This window comes from Erinaceus europaeus, chromosome 19 (genome assembly GCF_950295315.1).
Source record: "Erinaceus europaeus chromosome 19, mEriEur2.1, whole genome shotgun sequence".
In the NCBI taxonomy this organism is placed as follows: Eukaryota; Metazoa; Chordata; class Mammalia; order Eulipotyphla; family Erinaceidae; genus Erinaceus; species Erinaceus europaeus.
In genome coordinates, this window is record NC_080180.1 from 47,424,601 (window position 1) to 47,442,829 (window position 18,229).

The 18,229-nt window shown below is 38.2% G+C and overlaps 1 protein-coding gene across 4 annotated transcripts in view; it reads right to left on the reverse strand.

Moving 5' to 3' along the window:
* Nucleotides 1–13,002: 13,002 nt before the first annotated feature.
* Nucleotides 13,003–18,229, reverse strand: part of GUCY1A1 (guanylate cyclase 1 soluble subunit alpha 1) — a 58,975-nt gene continuing 53,748 nt past the window's right edge. For all 4 annotated transcript variants that reach the window (XM_007535056.3, XM_060178911.1, XM_060178912.1 and 1 more), the window contains one exon: nucleotides 13,003–14,590. In XM_007535056.3, the coding sequence (XP_007535118.2) occupies nucleotides 14,389–14,590 (202 nt within the window). In that variant the 3' untranslated portion in view covers nucleotides 13,003–14,388. The remainder of the gene's footprint in view (nucleotides 14,591–18,229) is intronic.

Here is an 18,229-nt window from a genome sequence, read left to right on the forward strand (position 1 = left end):
TTTGTACAGGATATTTGAGCCCCAGAGCTTACCCTGTTTGCAAAGAAAGGCCAAGAGAGGGATAGGAAAAAGGAAAGGGGTAGGGGCCTGGATAGGAATAGGAATAAGTTATAGAGGAGAGGGGATAGGGGATGAAAGCTAGGGGGTGGGGTGGAGCATGGGGTTAGAGAAGGGGGAGTGAGGAGAGAAGAGGGGGAGGTAGAGAGGCAAGGAGATGAGTCAGGAGTGAATCAGAATGATAGTGAATATTGATGTTATAGCAATTGGAAGCAGTTAAGGTGATCACTTCATCATCTAGGGAGTTAAATGTATTTTATTTCTGAGAAAATATGAAAATTAAGTCCAGTTCTAATATTATGCTTTGGAATGAATTTGACTAAATTAAAAGCTAGTTGTTTTAAACTTGGACACAATCCAAACTCATAAAAGATAAACTGCACATAGTTATGTCAAAGAGTCATCTGGTTCGAATATATTAGTTAATTTAGCAGTCATTTGGTAAAAATGTATTTTTCTATATCAGGAAACCTCTTTATGCATTTAATTTTGCTCAGGAATAATGGAAACTTAAAATCCTGGCCAAGAAGTAGCAATTAGAAAAGTAATGAATCATTGTCCTCTGAAGACCTGTAAAATTTTAAGACTCCTATGAAATTAGAACTAACTCTACTTTGCTCAAGTCTCACACAGTGGTTGGCAGAGTGTAGCACTTGCACTGTATGTGTCTACTTCAATGCAGAGGCTAGCTCTTAAAGAATTCTACATATTGGCTGGGGAGATAGTATAATGACTATGCAAGTGACTTTCATGCCTGAGGTTCCCAGATCTCAGGTTCAGTCCATAAACCAGAGCTAAGCAGTGTTCTGTTCTTTTTCTCTGTATCTCTTTCTCATTAAAGTAAAATAAACATTTTTAAAAGTATCCTATATATTGTATATCCTATATATAGTATTCAAATACTACCTTTCTGTTATATTGTATTCAAATACTACCTTTCTGTTTTCTGAGCACCACCATAAACCAGAGCTGAGCAGTGTTCTGTTCTTTTTCTCTGTATCTCTCTCTCATTAAAGTAAAATAAACATTTTTAAAAGTATCCTATATATTGTAGTCAAATACTACCTTTCTGTTGTCTACGTTAAACTATATATTGAGTATGACTGCCACAAAAGGGAATAAGAGACTGGACTTCAAAAGTTTGAGTGTTGGTTATTTCTCTTATTTTTTCCCCCTTGATTTAAACATATATTTAGTCATGGGAATGATATAAGTTAACACTTACATTGACTATATAATCAGACTGTCTGGATCTTATGAGTTGATAGAGGTATACCATTAGTCAAATTACATATAAAATATGAAAAGTAAGAATACTACACACTCTAGGACTGAAAGATTAAGCAGATTACTTGTCTAACAGGTTTCCTGAGAAAAGTAAATGGAGCTAGGCAACTATAATTCTTAAACCAGTGAGTAACCCAAGACTAGTGTTCTATACTCATTAGCAAGTTTGTGCTCTTTTTCTGAGGCTATTGCTTTTAATGCTGTTTCTAGACTCCACATGTTCTTGTACCACCTTACAGACATGTGGTATGACCATGGCTGCTGACAGTAAGTGCATGTTGGGAAAGAGCAGAAATGTAGCAATGAGCTCCAGATCAGCCTTGATACTTAACTGATCTCTTATATAATGTCTGCAATTCTCCAGTTTCTAATGCTGATGACATTACCTGGCCTCCTTCACTCCATGGAAGTACTGGAAGGCTCAAATGGAATTCTGTCTTTCAGTGTTCCTTATAAACTTTGTAGAACTGCACAGTCCTACCCTATGGCTGACTAGATAAAGTGAGCTACTGAATAAGCTCTCACGCAGAAGCCGTGAGTAGCAAGTGGTACAGAAACCATTTCTGGGTTATAACTACCTTTCTGGCACAGCTGTTTTTTTTCTTTTCTCTTCCTTTTTTGTTAAAAAAATAATAAATCTAGGGGCCTAGGCTTTGATGCACCTGGCTAAGCTCACATAGTACTAGGTGCGAGGTCCAGCATAAGGATCAGGGATTGAACCCCCAGCTCCCCACCTGCAGGGAGGACACTCCACAAGCAGTAAAGCAGGTCTGCAGGTGTCTATCCTTCTCTCGCCCTCTCTAACTCCCTCTGCTCTCTCAGTTTCTCTCTGTCCTATCCAATAAAGTGGAAAAAAAAAAAGTTGCCAGGAGCAGTGGATTCATAGCCCCAGTGGTAACCCTGGAGTGGAAAAAGAATTAAATCTAAATCTGAATCTAGGGAAATAGCTCACTTGGGCGATGTGCTACTTTGCCATGCACTCCACTAGGTTTGAGCCTAGGCCCCACTACACTGAAGGAAGCTTTGGTCCCGTGGTGTGTTTTCTCTCTCTCTCTCTCTCTCTCTCTCTCTGTCACTACATTTCTACATCTCTGTTTCTAGCTAATAAATAAATAAATAAATAAAATAGAAACCTAATGGAACAATATAGGAAATTGTGGATTTTCTATCAGAAAGTAGTATGACTAAAAATGTAGAAACTTTTTCTTTTTCTTCTTTTAATTTCTTTTATTATCTGTATTTATTTATTTACTGGATAGAGACAGCCAGAAATTGAGAGGAAGGTGGGGATAGAGAAGGAGAGAAAGAGACACCTGCAGCACTGCTTCACCACTTGCAAAGCTTTCCCCTGGCAGGTAAGAACTGGGAGCTTGAACACAGGTCCTTGTGCATTTTAACATATGTGCAACACCACCTGGGCCCAGAAGCATTGTTATTAATCCAGTCACAAAGCTTTTTTTTCCTTTTTTTCTGGAAGAGTGCTTTGTCAGTAACATAAAAGGTTTAATTACCATACATTGATAAGATATTTCCATTGACCTTCGAAGTAATAGTTAAAAGGAGTGTGCACATTTATAAAGATGCTATTTAATTTGAGGTCATTTACAATGCTTTGTTGGCTCTTTGACTAGGATTTCCAGTGTGCCTATAAGACAAAGCACATCAAACAGAAATCTAAAGCCAAAAGAAAAACCTTAACTGGTTTAACCAGGTTTACAGAGTCATTAAGGACGCTTCACTTGAGAAGCACAGTATTTGCTTTAGTGGAACAATTCTAATGCAATTAGACTTTTATTTTTAAAGCCTTACCTGAGTAAGCTTTGCAGCTTACCAAATAGTTTTGCACACATTACCTCCTTCAACGTTGCTTCCTTCTCTGTGAGAGAGATACTGCTTTATTTATTTTGAACTGGGGGGTGTTGTTGGGGGGACAGATAAGTGACACATACAGTAAGAAAGAATATCAGTGAACTTTTTGATCCTGCAGTAGAGCACTCCCTTCAAACCCATAGCTCCTCTCATAGGACTCCATTCTTTTTTCTTTCAGTGTCTGGAGAAACAATAGTGGATTCCTTTATACTGATGCCTAGTGGAAGAGACAGAAGTTATCTGCAGCCCGATGGCTATGCGAATTGTGGGACTTCACAAGGTGTTCTTAAATTTTAAAACAAGGGCATTATAGAAAGTGGCTTGTGGGCGGGGGGGGGGGGGAAGGAGACAGCATAATGGTTATGCAAACAGACTCTCATGCCTGAGGCTCCTAAATCCCAGGTTCAAACCCCACCACCACCACCACCAGAAACCAGAGCTGAGCAGTGCTCTGGTGTTTCTCTCTTTCTGTCTGTCTGCATCTCTCTCTCAAAAAAAAAAATAAAGAAAATTAAAAAAGAAAAGAAAATGGCTTGTATGCTCTGTGTGTGTGTTAGTTTTGGTGAGGATAAATAGCTTGAGCACGTATACAGTGCACTGTAATGTCATAGGGCTCACTATCTATTTGACAGTCTATCAGAAGCCACCACATTAAGATTGTTCCTTCAGAGGGAGGAGGGGTAGGTAAAAGGGATAACTAGGTTAATCAATGGTAGTGGACAGAAACTAGACTTCTATCTTATTATATCATATTCTGTAGCATATGCAGACAAACATAAACATAAAGCTGCATGCCTAAAAAAAAATAGAAACCCTCAAAATAAAACCCACCTCACTAGCAATTTACCCATATAGTTCCAAATCTCTAGAGTTACTAAAAACAGACTTCTGCTATTTAAAAAAAAAAAAAAAGATTATTCTTTTTTTTGTCAACTAGTGTAAGTGCTACATCACTCCTGGTCCCAAAGCTAAGTTTCATCTTACCAAAAACATTCAGTCCCCTGATTATGAGGCAATCACAGGAACTTTCTAATAATATGTGGACAAATTACAGGATCCATTCCTCATGAATGTATGTGCCATAGATCACAATGATCACCCAGTTTATATCCCTTATTTTACTGACCTTCACTAGCAGAATGTGCAGGAAGGGACATGTGCAGTCCCAGGTCTGAACATGATGACTAGTCACATTTCTTTTCCTTATCTGCCGGTGGGTATCTTTGTTCAAAGTGATGCTGAGATGGAGACACATGCAGAGAGCAGAAAGTGAGATCTCTGTGGGCCCAGGCCGCAAGTGTCTGTACTGTAAAACTGAGATGATTCTTGATGGGATAGTTTATTCATTTTTAAGATTTATTATTTGAGAGAGAGAAAGGGAAAGAGAACCAGACATCACTTTGGCATTTACAATAGCAATATTCATCATTATCCACTATACCACCTTCCAGGTCAAACTGAATTCATCTTTCTTTCCTTTCTTTCTTTTCTTTCTTTCTTTCTTTCTTTCTTTCTTTCTTTCTTTCTTTCTTCTTTCTTTCTCTTTTTCTTTCTTTTCTTCTTTCTTTCTCTCTTTTTCTTTCTTTTCTTCTCTCTCTTTCTTTCTTTCTTTCTTTCTTTCTTTCTTTCTTTCTTTCTTTCTCTCCTGAGGCTCAATGTCAGTATTATGGATCCACTGCTCCTGGCAGCCATTTTATTTCTTCCCTCCTTTCTTTCTTTATTTTCTTCCTTCCTTCCTTTCTTTCTTTCCTTCTTCCTTCCTTCCTTCTTTCCTTCCTTCCCTTCCTTCCTTCCTTCCTTCCTTCCTTCCTTCCTTCCTTCCTTCTTTCCTTTCTTTCTTTCTTTCTTTCTTTCTTTCTTTCTTTCTTTGTTATTTGATAGGACACAGCAATTGAGGTGGGAGAATAGAAAGGGAAAGAGAAAGACAGACAGACATCTGTGGACCTGCTTTCCCCTGCAGGTGAGGAGCAGAGGCCAGAACCTGAGTATTTGCGAATTGTAACCTGCACTCAACCAAGTAGGTCACTGCTGTCCTGCTGCACTCTTGAAGGTACAATTTCCACTGACCAAGAAAGGCTTCTGAGCACTCTCATCTTGCTAATCTTGGAGCTGGAGTCAACTCTACCCCCCCCCCCCAAAATATAAATAGCTACATATGAGGACAATCTGACTGTGACATCTGTCACTCATTCAGGGCTTGATCGGCTGAGCTGACTAGAAAGGCTGGTGTTTCCCTTTCTCCTTCACTGCTCCACCTACATCTCTCTCCAAGGTATATGCTCAGTGGGAGAACTGTTCACACAGAGAGATGATGACTGTTCTTAGACCAAGGGTACATGAGTGGCTACACTCCCAGACAAGCTCTCAAGGGTCATTTGCAAGACAATGCAGCCAAACCAAGGTTCCAAGCCTCCAGACACAGCCAAGTGGGAGGTTGCATGCAGCATTCTGCCTTTCAATTAAAAAAAAAAAAAAGTAAATTCATGGGTTAGGCATTCACTTATGACAAGTACCTAGAAGCAAACAATTGATAGTTTTATCAGAAGAGTAATTTCGTTGCTGTATAATGGAGGTATTAAATCAGACCTCGAAGAAGACTCTGCACTCTCCACCCAAGGCAAGCAGCTCAAACAAATGTCATCAGGACTGTGGAACCTGCTACTTAGTGGCACATATGGGAAGCAGGGGTTCGAATCTGGGTCCCTGCACATGGTAACGTGCACTCAATCAGGAGCACTGCTGCCACCCAGCCACTTTCTTACTATTCTTGAGAATTCCCTCAAGTATCTATGGGCAAAGAAGCAGAGGAGCATATACCACCGCAGTTTTTGATGTATTGAATATGTTAAGACACAGCAGTGAGGGGTCAGGTAGTGGCATACTTGGTTAAGCACTCATATTACAATGCTCAAGGATCTGGGTTCAAGCCCTTGGTTCCCACTTGCGTGCAGAAATCTTCACAAGCAGTGAAGCAGTGCTGCAAATGTTTCTTTTTCTCTCTCCCACTTGTTCTCAGTCTCTATATTTATCCAGTAACTAACTAACTAAATAAATAATACAATGGCGATGAGAATACGTGCCATGCATATGGCAAAGCATTGCACTATCCAAATGAGCTATTAACTGACCCAAGTTTTAACTTTTAACTACAGTTTTTTTTTTAAAAAAATTACATATATATGTTTTACTAGAGCACTACTCAGTTCTGGTTTATGGTGGTGTGGTGGAGATTGAACCTGGAACTTTGGATCCTCGGGCATAAGAGTTTCTTTGCATAACCATTATGCTATCTATCCCAGCCACAATTTTAACTTTAAATCCAGGTTTTTAATTTCATGTATGATTAGAAAAATTTGAATGTGAGATAGCTGGAAACAGAAATTTTATATGCCTAAAGAATTGTATTATTGTTATGTACATACTACCCTTAATAACTTTTAGAAAATGGATTTTGGATACATTGACTTATTACATATGGCAAAATCCTGACATCATTCTTGATCTTACTTTTTCACACTGTTGTGTTTATTCCCCTTTATCACCATCATCATGATCTTCTTCTCCTCCTCCTCCTTATCTGTAGCAGCAAGAAATATTGATACATCAGGACAAATTTATTTTAATGAATCTTAATGGCATTGATTTTATTTATTTTAATGGTTAATTTTAAACAGAATTCATGTTAAGTTTGAAGGGTTTTATTTAGTACTTGTATTTCAATATTTATGTGGTAACAGTGTCTTGCAGACTGCTGAGGCATGGGGTAACTTGTTGACTGAATTTACAACTCCTCCAGAAGCATGTTATTTAAAGCAACTTTAAGAAAGTAACAACTGGGAGTCAGGAGGTAGTGCAGCACATTAAGTGCAGGTGGTGCAAAGTGCAAGGACAGGTAGAAGGATCCGGGTTCCAGCCCCCAGCTTCCCACCTGCAGGGGAGTCCCTTCACAGGTGGTGAAGCAGGTCTGCAGGTGTCTATCTTTCTCTCCGCATCTCTGTCTTCCCCTCCTCTCTCCATTTCTCTCTGTCCTATCCAACAACGAGGACAACAATAATAACCACAACAATAAAACAACAAGGGCAACAGAAGAGAATAAATAAATAGGTTTTTAAAAGAAAGTAACAACTAAAGGAGTATGGTTACTATCAAGAAGATTTTCAGTGCAAGGGCCAACAACTATCCTGCTTCACAGGGAGAAAAACAGTGAAGAATTTCAGATGGAAAAAAAATTTTTTTTGAGATAGCTATAGCCATCTATTACGTTTACCAAAATCTAGAGGAATGAAATTGTCATGCAAGAAATGTTAAATATAATTCAAGAAAACATCAGTTGCCTATATGTGAGGCTACTTGCATATGTGTCTACAACAAAACCTAAAAACACTAATATTATTTTTTTTTCTTCAGTAACTTCTTCAAGAAACTTCTTCAGAAACTTCTTCAGAAACTTCTTCAAGGAAGTTCATCTACGCCGATGACATCTGCTGTGCAACTCAGGCATCCAAGTTCGACATCCTCGAGGAAACACTCACGAAAGACATGTCTCTGATATCTGATTACTGTAAAAAATGGCGACTAATCCCTAGCACTGCAAAAATGGTATCATCTGTTTTCCATCTACACCATGCCTCGGCCTCGCGTGAGCTTAATGTGCAGCTTGGCGATACGAGAATCCGGCATGAAGCCCAGCCAGTCTATCTTGGCGTTACTCTCGATCGCACCCTGTCATTTCACAAACATCTCATAAAAACTGCAGCAAAGGTGGGCGCAAGGAATAACGTCATTGCAAGACTGGCCAGCTCCTCATGGGGCGCGAGCGCTTCCACACTACGATCATCATCTCTGGCATTATGCTATTCCACTGCAGAATACTGTGCCCCAGTATGGTTCCGTAGCCCCCATGTCCACTTGGTCGATTCCAAATTATATTCCTCCATGAGGATAATTTCTGGAACCATCCGTTCCACCACAGTTCCATGGCTGCCAGTTCTTAGCAACATCACCCCGCCATATATTCGTCGGGATGCGGCATCATCTAAGTTCATTTCCCACGTCTACGTTCGACCGGACCTGCCAATATACGCAGATATCTTTGCCCACCCTGTCCAACGCTTGACGTCTCGTCACCCAATCTGGTCCCCTACGCCTACACTGAACTTCTCTGTTCCAGACTCTTGGAAACATAGTTGTCAGTCAGCTGAGGTAAAGAACAAACACCTCATCACAGACCCCTGCAAGCGTCAACCCGGCTTTGACCTAGCATGTTATGATTGGACCCTCCTCAATCGCTATCGAACAGGCCATGGCCGGTGCACCGCTATGTTCCATCGCTGGGGAGCCAGAGACGACCCGAACTGCCCCTGCGGCTACAGACAGACTATGACCCACATAGTCAACGACTGCCACCTCTCCAGATTCAAAGGAGGTCTCGAAACTTTACATCAGGCTCAACCTGACGCTGTTGACTGGCTACGGAAGAAGGGCAAACGCTAGAAGAAGAAGTAAAGTAATGGTGGCTTTTTTCTCCTTCAAAATTTACAAATTACTCCAGTTATCCACTTTCTTCTTGACAGGTTTTATTAGTTCTTCTCTTGGTTTGAGGATCTATGTGTGGTACTTCACTGGAGCTACACAGTTCTGTGTCTTTGGGCATCACTCTTGTCTAAAAGCACAGAACTCAATGACCATTGTCACCATGACTTTCCAAAAGGCTTCTATTATCTCCCTCTTCTTCCAGGTGCATTGGGTGGTGTGATTTCTGTCATAGCCCTTTATTTACTTCGTTGTTTTCTTTTTCCTGAGGCTACCTGATAATTCTTTCCCCAGCACAGATTAAGTTTGGAAGCATTTTAGACTAAATCCTAAACACAAAAGGAGGTACTTTAAGATCCAGCTATTACGCAAACCCTTTTTCTGGCAAGCAATCCTCTTCACAATCTTATGTAAGGCCAATTGTATTAAGTACTTTAAAATATGAAAGATAGGACAACCTTATCCCAAATTTTCTGCCAGGTCTAGATTTGCCCTTTAAGCTTTTCTTGATTTCTATGGCAATGTTTAATTCTAGAATATTGACATTTATCTATAACTAAGTTTGTTATGATGGGAAAGGATTTATATTGGTGGGAAAAGAAACCTGATTTTTAGGATAATGCATTTGTTCCTGGGGCCGGGTGGTGGTGCACCAGGTTGGGCACACGTTAAAATGTGCAAGGACCTGGGTTCAAGCCTCTAGCCCCTACCTGCTGGGGGAAAGCTTTGTAAGTGGTGAAGCGGGGCTGCAGGTGTCTCTGTCTCTCTCCCTCTCTACCATTCCCTTCCCTCTAGATTTCTGGCTGTCTCTATCCAATAAATAAATAAATATTTTTTAAAATAAATATTTTTAAAAATTCTTCTTGTTTTAAAATCATCCACTATGCATTCCTAAAAACTTTACTACTTTTATTTTTTGGAAGCACACAACATACAAAGAAAAGGGCATAACTTAGGAGGCAGGAGAATAGTTTGGTATGAAAAAGCATGTGGATTATGTGAGATAGTCAAAACAAGTGTAGGTGTGACTGATATGTTAGGAGCAAAGCTGCTTCAAAAGAAACATAGATGACACTAAAATCCAGAATGTGAGAAGGACTGGAAGGAAGAGTGCCTAATAGCTGCACATCCTCAAGACAAGAAACATCTAAAAAGGCATCCCACTGTATCAAAAGTCCTGTGCTTAACACCTAAAACAAAGAGAAAAGTTAACACAGCAGAGATAAGGAGTGGTTTCCACAATCTTCTGACTTTCACAGGAAAACTGAGTCTCCCTTTTCTCACTAAATAATGCCTTTCCAATGTTTGAGAAGAATTCCAACTAACAATGTTGACTTAAAATTTCATTTTGATGTCTCTGCTTAATGACGCATGCTATGAAGAGGCATTTAGGAAGGAGACTCTACTTCCTTATCACCTCCAAAACACTATTTTGGAAGAGACAGGGCTTTTATAAGAATTGCCATGCTTTTAGTTCAGGCATTCTAGTTATAACCCCTTACCCTACAAATGGCATACTCACCTCATCCCTGCACCCTTCAAGTTGGCCTTCCTTATACTTTCCAAGTTCAACTGCCTAAGAATAACATAACACCAAAGTATACAATAGGAAAAAACAAAGAAATTCTGTTCAGTGAAGGTAACTTATGTGTCAAACCACCCTACAAGTATGTATTGTAGGGATAGCTTATTTACTTATTAATAATTATTTGGATGAAACCCATGCACTTAAATCTCTTGCAAATACACCATCACTCAATTTCTTTGAAAGCATTGACTTTTGTTGTTGAACATGTCTTTGAAGCATCACATAGTGCCTAGACTTCATTTAGGCTTTGCATGTTAAGCTCTGTTTGGTCACTTTTCTAGGTGGGTAATCTCCCTGCAAAGACTATGTGGAGGAGATTATCTCTTCTTTGATCTTTTTTAAATGATTGACCAATCACAAGTCACTTTGTTCCAATATATTCTGAGGGTTTCAACCAGTCATTGGTAAGATCTGTTTTGATGTGACTGGCAACATCAGGGAGATGTAATATGAAGAAAGCTTAGTAATGTGCTCAACTAGATCTTCCTCTCTTCCCACCAAAGGATCTAAAGATCTTAGGACTTTGAGATGAAAGTAAAAGTCCAAAGACAGAGACCCCAGCTCTATTTTCATACCAGATACCCAGGATTCACTATGGACCAGTTTCCTTCAAGGTACAGAACAAATTAAGCATCCACTTTTCCCTATATATATTTTTTAAAATTTTTTTTTAATATTTCATTTTATTTATTTATTCCCTTTTGTTGCCCTTGTTGTTTTATTGTTGTAGTTATTATTGTTGTTGTCGTCATTGTTGGATAGGACAGAGAGAAACGGAGAGAGGAGGGGAAGACAGAGAGGGGGAGAGAAAGATAGACACCTGCAGACCTGCTTCACCACCTGTGAAGCGATGCTCCTGCAGGTGGGGAGCCGGGGTTCGAACCAGGATCCTTATGCAGGTCCTTGTGCTTTGCGCCACCTGCGCTTAACCCGCTGCGCTACAGCCCAACTCCCCACTTTTCCCTATATTGTTTCAGGAGTTGCCTCTGGAAAGCACACATCAGACTATAGCATTCTGGTTCTTCTGAGAACCACCTGCAGAGGGAAAGCTTTGCGAGTGGTGAAGCAGTGCTGCAGGTGTCTCTCTCCCTCTCTGTCACCCTCTTGATTTCTGGCTGTCTCTATCCAATAAATAAATATAATAAAAAATTTAATTACCATCATTATACTCACTATTTTATTTATTTATTTACTTTTTACCAGAGCATTGCTCAGCTCTGGCTTATGGTGGTACAGGGGATTGAACCTGGGACTTTGGAGCTGGGGATTAGACTTGACTCCTTCCTTGAATAGTAACTTCAAAATTGTTAGGGAGATAGCAACCAATGGACAATTTCACTCCTTCTTCTCCTTCTTCTTTCTTCTCCTTCTCCTTTCTTCTTCTTCTACTTCTTCTTCTTCTTCTTCTTCTTCTTCTTCTTCTCCTTCTCCCTCTCCTTCTCCTTCTTCTTTTCCTTCTCCTCCTTTTTTCCCCTGTCCCCATTTTTTTGTTTGTAAGATTTATTTTAATAATGTTTCAATAGGTATTAAAAAGTAATGATTTACCATTACCAACAACACATTTTAACACGGTTAGTGGTCCCTTTCATTATTTATATCCAAATAGTCTTTCTGTTCTTTTTCTCCCCACTCGCACGTCTTCCCAGGCACCAGATTTTCCTGAATGTACTATGCACTTGGAAAGTTCAATGTCTTTGTGTCTGTCATTTTCCTGCCCTGAATCATGCACTTCCCCCATTTGGCTTGATGAATTCCTTTAAGCCCAAGAAGAGTACTTCCTAATGGACTGGGTGTCCTACTTTGCACTTTCACAGTGTTTTGTAATTATGTAGCTTATGTTCAACTTTACTTTTCCTTTCATGAAAGAGTAGCCATACTTTGCAATAGAAAAGAAAAACGTTATTTCTGGCAGAGTTGTTTGCTTTCTAAGAAAATGAAAATGAGTAGATGAATCTATTAGTATTTAAATTCAAACTTGGTGCTTTCCTACAAAGCCTGCGAAGAAACTGAAAGATAATAATACAAAAAAAAAGGTGGGAATTGTGTGGAGCTGTACCCCTCTTATCCTACGGTTTTGTTAATGTCTCCTTTCTTAAATAAAAAAAAATTTGAAAAAGGAGGGATTTACTGTTTTTTTTTTAACATAGCACTGCTCAGCTCTGGCTTATGGTGGTGTGGGTGATTGAACCTGGGACTTGGAGCCTCAGGCATGACAGTCTGTTTATATAACTATTATGCTATCTACCCTCACCCTAGAAAAAAAATTATAATGCTCAATTTCCCTTTACTTTTTGGTGAAAACACCTTGAGAAAAAGTCAGTAGACTTCTATGCTTACTTGAGAAATATGAAAAAGTGGATTTATTGTACACAAGATTGTGGAACAATATGTAACAGCTGAAAACAAAACCATAAGGGAAAGGACAGAACTTAAAATTCTCAAGAGAAACAGGCTACTGAAGAAACAGTCCTGGGACTTCATGTGGTTATTTAGGAAGCATCTTGTCACAAGCCTTCTGTGCCTAGTTTTCTCTTAAATATATATAATGTTTAATGTATATATGTATAATATATGTATATTTAATGTTCTCTTAAATATATGTAATTTTGAAATACAATCAGTATTGACTTTGTTTCTGACACCACTATCCATAAAGCTGGAGACAAGGGTAGAGACTTTTGAATTTAGTTTCTTTTTTTTTTATTTCAGTAAGAGTTCAATGTAGTAAATGGCTTTAGAAATACAGATTTAAAAGCCATGATCCTGTTATGTAGCTGAATTTTTAAAAAGCAAGTACATAACTCAAACTCAGCTCTGCAGTTTATTTAGTTTACCCTTGTTAAAAGAAAAAGTTCCAATTCCAGAAATAAAAATGTTTAGAAATTTCCATAGGTAAAACACAACTTCATTATTTCTCCCCAACCCCCAGACACTAATATTCTCATTAAGAATGCTCATTGAGATATTTGGCCTAGAAGAAAAAAAATCACAGCTGTGTACTTGTAATGACAAAAACTCCATATTTAGGACATACACACATATCAAAGTGTTCAATACACACACAAAAAAACAGAAGCTATCCATGAACATTAAAAGTTTCCACTTAATTTTGTTGTTGGATTTTTGAATGGCTCAGTATGGCAATGGAGAATATCTGTTCAAACAGACCAAAATGACAGTGTGTGTGTGTGTGTGTGTGTGTGTGTGTTTGTGTGTGTGTGTGTGTGTTGCTTCTGGTTAAATTAAATTACTGTGATCTTATTATTGCATATATGGGCTAGAAGACTCATCCTGAACATTTTGATACTGAAATGAATTAACAGAAATTAAATGAATATTATGAACTAAGTACCCTTTATCATCTGCTGAATCAAAGTATGTTCAAACCAAAGAAAACAAGTATCGTGAGGACACATTCTGTTTTGGAGAATACTTTTATAAAATACTCTTCGATATTTACATAGGAACTAGTTCATGTTCCTATTACATCTAACACAAGTTACTTACTTTCTAGAAACAAAAGTGCAACAGAAAGAGAAAGTGTCCATTTTGTTATATTATACTAACAGTTAAATGAGGAGACTTAAGAAAAAGCAGAGCTGAAACAGTAAAAGGTCAAAAGAGCTTGTAGTGCCAAAGACTATCATTTTCACTGGAAAAGCTATTTTAAGGCAACACTATCACAAATACACTTGAATAGCCATAACATTTATCAAAGGACAAGATTGCAGGCAATTCCATCAGGTTGTACAGGTGACCACAACTACCTCACATATGTACAGTGTGCTGAGTTATAAATGCAGCTATATGATAGAAGCATCACTCTAAAATCACTTTTGAAGTTTCTTTCTTTTTTTTTCATTGAAGCATTAAAGTATTGGAGTGGATGGATTTTTGCCATGACAAATGGAAGAAATAGATGGTGACTTAGCTCCTGAAATTGTAATACTGCTCTTTAGACATCTATCTGCTGTCTTAAAGTGCCTTCAGAGGTTCCTCATATGCACAAAGAAGTCAGACTCCAAAGCCTACTAATCAACTATTTCTTCATCTCACTAATCTATTCCTGATGCTTTGCCTAAAAAATTGGCATTGCCATCTTCAACATCTTTCTGTTGGAACCACGGTCTGGAATTTGTTCCCTGTTGATAAGCTTCCAGAAAATGACAGATTCCAGGAATTTCACTGGGGAAGTTTGGTGGAAGATCTTCCCTTGACCGAGGGGTAAACACAAAACCAGGGCAGTCTTTGAGTAATCTGAAAATAACAAAATAAAACTATTAATGCTACGATTTCATAATAGCATCAATATTTCCACTCCAGAAAAGGCAGAATAACCAAATTCATAATCTTCTTGTTGTATTGCCATCACTGGCCTTCACCACTCTAAGTGACCACTTTTAGATAAGAGTCTGAGACCATAGCATAAAGGCTTCTCTGTGTGGTGAATATTCTTTAGATTATTAATGAATGAAGCCATTTTCAGTGTAATTGGCAAAAACTCTAGTAATGTTTATCCTTCTGCATAATGAAGAAACCAAGGTCTTAAGAGTCCTTTTGTTTATTTGTTTGTTTTGCCTCCAGGGTTATCGCTGGGGATTGGTACCAGCACTATAAATTCACTGCTCCTGGTGGCCATTTTTCCATTTTATGGGATAGGGCAGAGAGAAATTCAGAGAGGAGGGGAAGATAGACCCCTACAAACCTGCTTCACAGCTTGTAAAGCGACCTCCCTGCAGGTGGGGAGCAGGGGCTCGAACCAGGATTCTTAGCGGGTCCTTGAGCTTAATACTATGTGTGCTCTACATGTGAGTATTCTATTAGTAGAATTTTGGTAATAATAATGAAAAATTACAGAATCTCATGATACTAAAAGTATAAGCTTCAAAGTATAGTAGATCTAGGTATGAATTGTGGAGAAGACACCAATTTTAGCCTCTCAAAAGCAGAGGTAATTGGTGTATTGCACCAAAGTAAAAGACTCTGGGGGTGGGGGGTGGGGGGTAGAGCACAGGTCCTGGAAACAGATGATGGAGGACCTAGTGGGGGCTGTATTGTTATGTGGAAAACTGAGAAATGTTATGCATGTACAAACTATTGTATTTACTGTCAACTATAAAACATTAATTCCCCAATAAAGGAAAAAAATAAAATAAATTTTTAAAAAGCAGAGATAATAACAGTACCTATATATTGCTTAGGTCAATTGTGAAGATTAAATAGTGATTACACAGTATTGGTTAAGCTTCCATTAGGTATCACACAAAACCTATTATCCTATTATACAGAAATTATTAATAAGTCTGATCATATCAGACTCGATGAAAAAGATGCCTTCATATATTGTTGATAGAATACAGATGATAAAACCAATTTGGACAATAGTATTAATAGAAGTTTAGTAAGACTCAATTAGGTACAGCCTATAAGATATCAGGTTATACTATCTAGAGACATTATAAGAACATTTGTCAAATCACTTTTTTACAACAGAGAGAGGGAGAGAGAGAGAAAGAGAGAGAGAGATAGAGAGAGAGAGAGAGGCTACAACATCAAAGCTTGCTTTAATGCAGTGGAGGCTAGGCTTGAACTTGAGTTGTATACATGGCAAAGCAGTACACTATCCAAGTGAGCTATTTGACCAGCCTTCAACTAACTTTTCTATAACTTTAAAAGCTTTTATAATCAAGAGTCAATTTCAGAACACTCTAACCATAGTAGAGGACAGAAAAAGAATTTATTCATATTCTACAATACATATTACATCATAAGTGTATAGAGTGATATTTTAGATATGGTTTAGCTTGACTTAAGAGAATAAACTCTTAAACATTTAGAAATTCTGGAAGCCATTTAAACCACTGGCAGCCTGAAACCTGCTATGGTGGAAGTATTTCATCATAGAAATTGGCAAATAGGGGCAATTGGAGTCTGAGGCTCCAAAGCCCAAGGTTCAATCCCCCATTACCGCTATAAACCAGAGCTGAGCATCGCTCTGATATAAAAGGAAAGAAAGAAAGAAAGAAAGAAAGAAAGAAAGAAAGAAAGAAAGAAAGAAAGAGAAGAAAAGAAGGAATTGGCAAGTAACAGAAATCAGTAATTCCTTACCCTACTTCATTTTCAACTCTCCTATCACTTGGGGTGGGGGTGGAGGGAACTTCTAAAAGAAAACTATAAAAAATGACATCAAAATTATTTCATAGTATATATTTACTTTTTGCTGGATAAAACATCTTCTCTATTGCTTGTCCTTTAGATAAAACATAAATGTTTACTATATAAAAATAAGAGACAAACAAGTGACTGCTCAAATCAGTGAAAAGCAAAAACATAAGCTGTGCTGTATTTATATATAGGAAGCAGGACTGGTTGTTGTAGATGCATAATCACAATATAAATTAAATGTGTATGGACCCTGACATATGTGCTTGTATACATATGCTAATAAATGATTTAAAAATATACAATTCGGGAGCAGGGTGGTGGCGCACCCTGTTAAGCACACATATTACCAAGGGCAATGGCCCAGGTTCAAGCCCCCTGTTCCCCACCAACAGGGGGGAAGTTTCAGGAGCTGTGAAACAGGTCTGCAGGTGCCTATCTTTTTCTCCCTCTCTCTATCTCCCTTTCCTCTCTCAATTTCTCTTTGTTCTATCTAATAAAAATTAGAAAGAAAATGAAAAGGGAAAAAATGGCTGTCTGAAGCAATGGATTCATAACGCCAGCACCGAGCCCGGCTATGACCCTAGTGGATATATATATATAGATAGATAGATATAGATATAGATATAGATATAGATATAGATATAGATATAGATATAGATATAGATATAGATATAGATATAGATATAGATATAGATATGTTGTGATTAGCTTCTGTATCTGGATGATGAGAGGATAAGCCATTTCACTTACTTTATAACTTTCCAATTTTATAAATTTTCTAAAGAAGGATATATTACTATTATATAGTACCCACCTGAGTATTTCTAGCAACACTGCAATATATAAGTAAACTTAAATGTCAATAGTTTAAATTTCTTTATTTTTATTTTATTTTATTTTTTTTCTGTTTTACCAGAACACTGTTCAGGTCTGGCTTATGGTGGTGCGGGGGATAATAATTTAAATTTCAATAGAAAGTCTGTAGCTCATGAGAGTTAGTTAATGACTAGGTGATAAAATATAGGGAGGGTTTGAGTTTTACTCAAAGTAACAGTGCCAGAGTTAAAAAAAAAAAGTAGCTTATGCAATGAACTTTCATGCCTGAGGTTAGAAGGTTGCAGAGTCAACCCAAGGCGCTGGATACACCAGAGTGACTTTCTTTTTCATGTGAAACTCTATTTCATATGAAGTAGAATAAATCCTTAACAACAACAACAACAAAAAGCCAAGGCTGGAAAAGGAGAGAGAACGATACTGAGTTGGTTCAGATGGGGCAGACAGCAGTGACTTGAACTGAGTATATATAGTGCTAAGGGAGGTGAGAAAGGCTGTACTCAGTGTTGCTGGTAGGTGGAGGTGGTGGGCTGTGATGATGGGAAGGGCTGACTCCTCCAGGTTTAGAACTTTATGTCATCTTAAGGAGTCAGATCATGTTCAGGTATGCTGGGGAGACAGCACAGAAACAACACACAGGACACACATGCTCTGGTCATGCCCCAGTACGTCTCACAAAAATAAACAGATCTTGAAAAATCACTTGTCTGGGAGGGAGTGGATTTTTACCAAGGTGGTGGTGTGTATGAACCATCAATTGTTTTGATCCAGTTATTTAATTTCATGCTAGTTAGTCATCCAAAGACATACATAAAATTGAATATGTGAGTCTGTAGCCTTGAGGAATTATGGAGTGGGGTGGACTTTAAAAAGAAGTGAATCATAAAGGTTCAGACA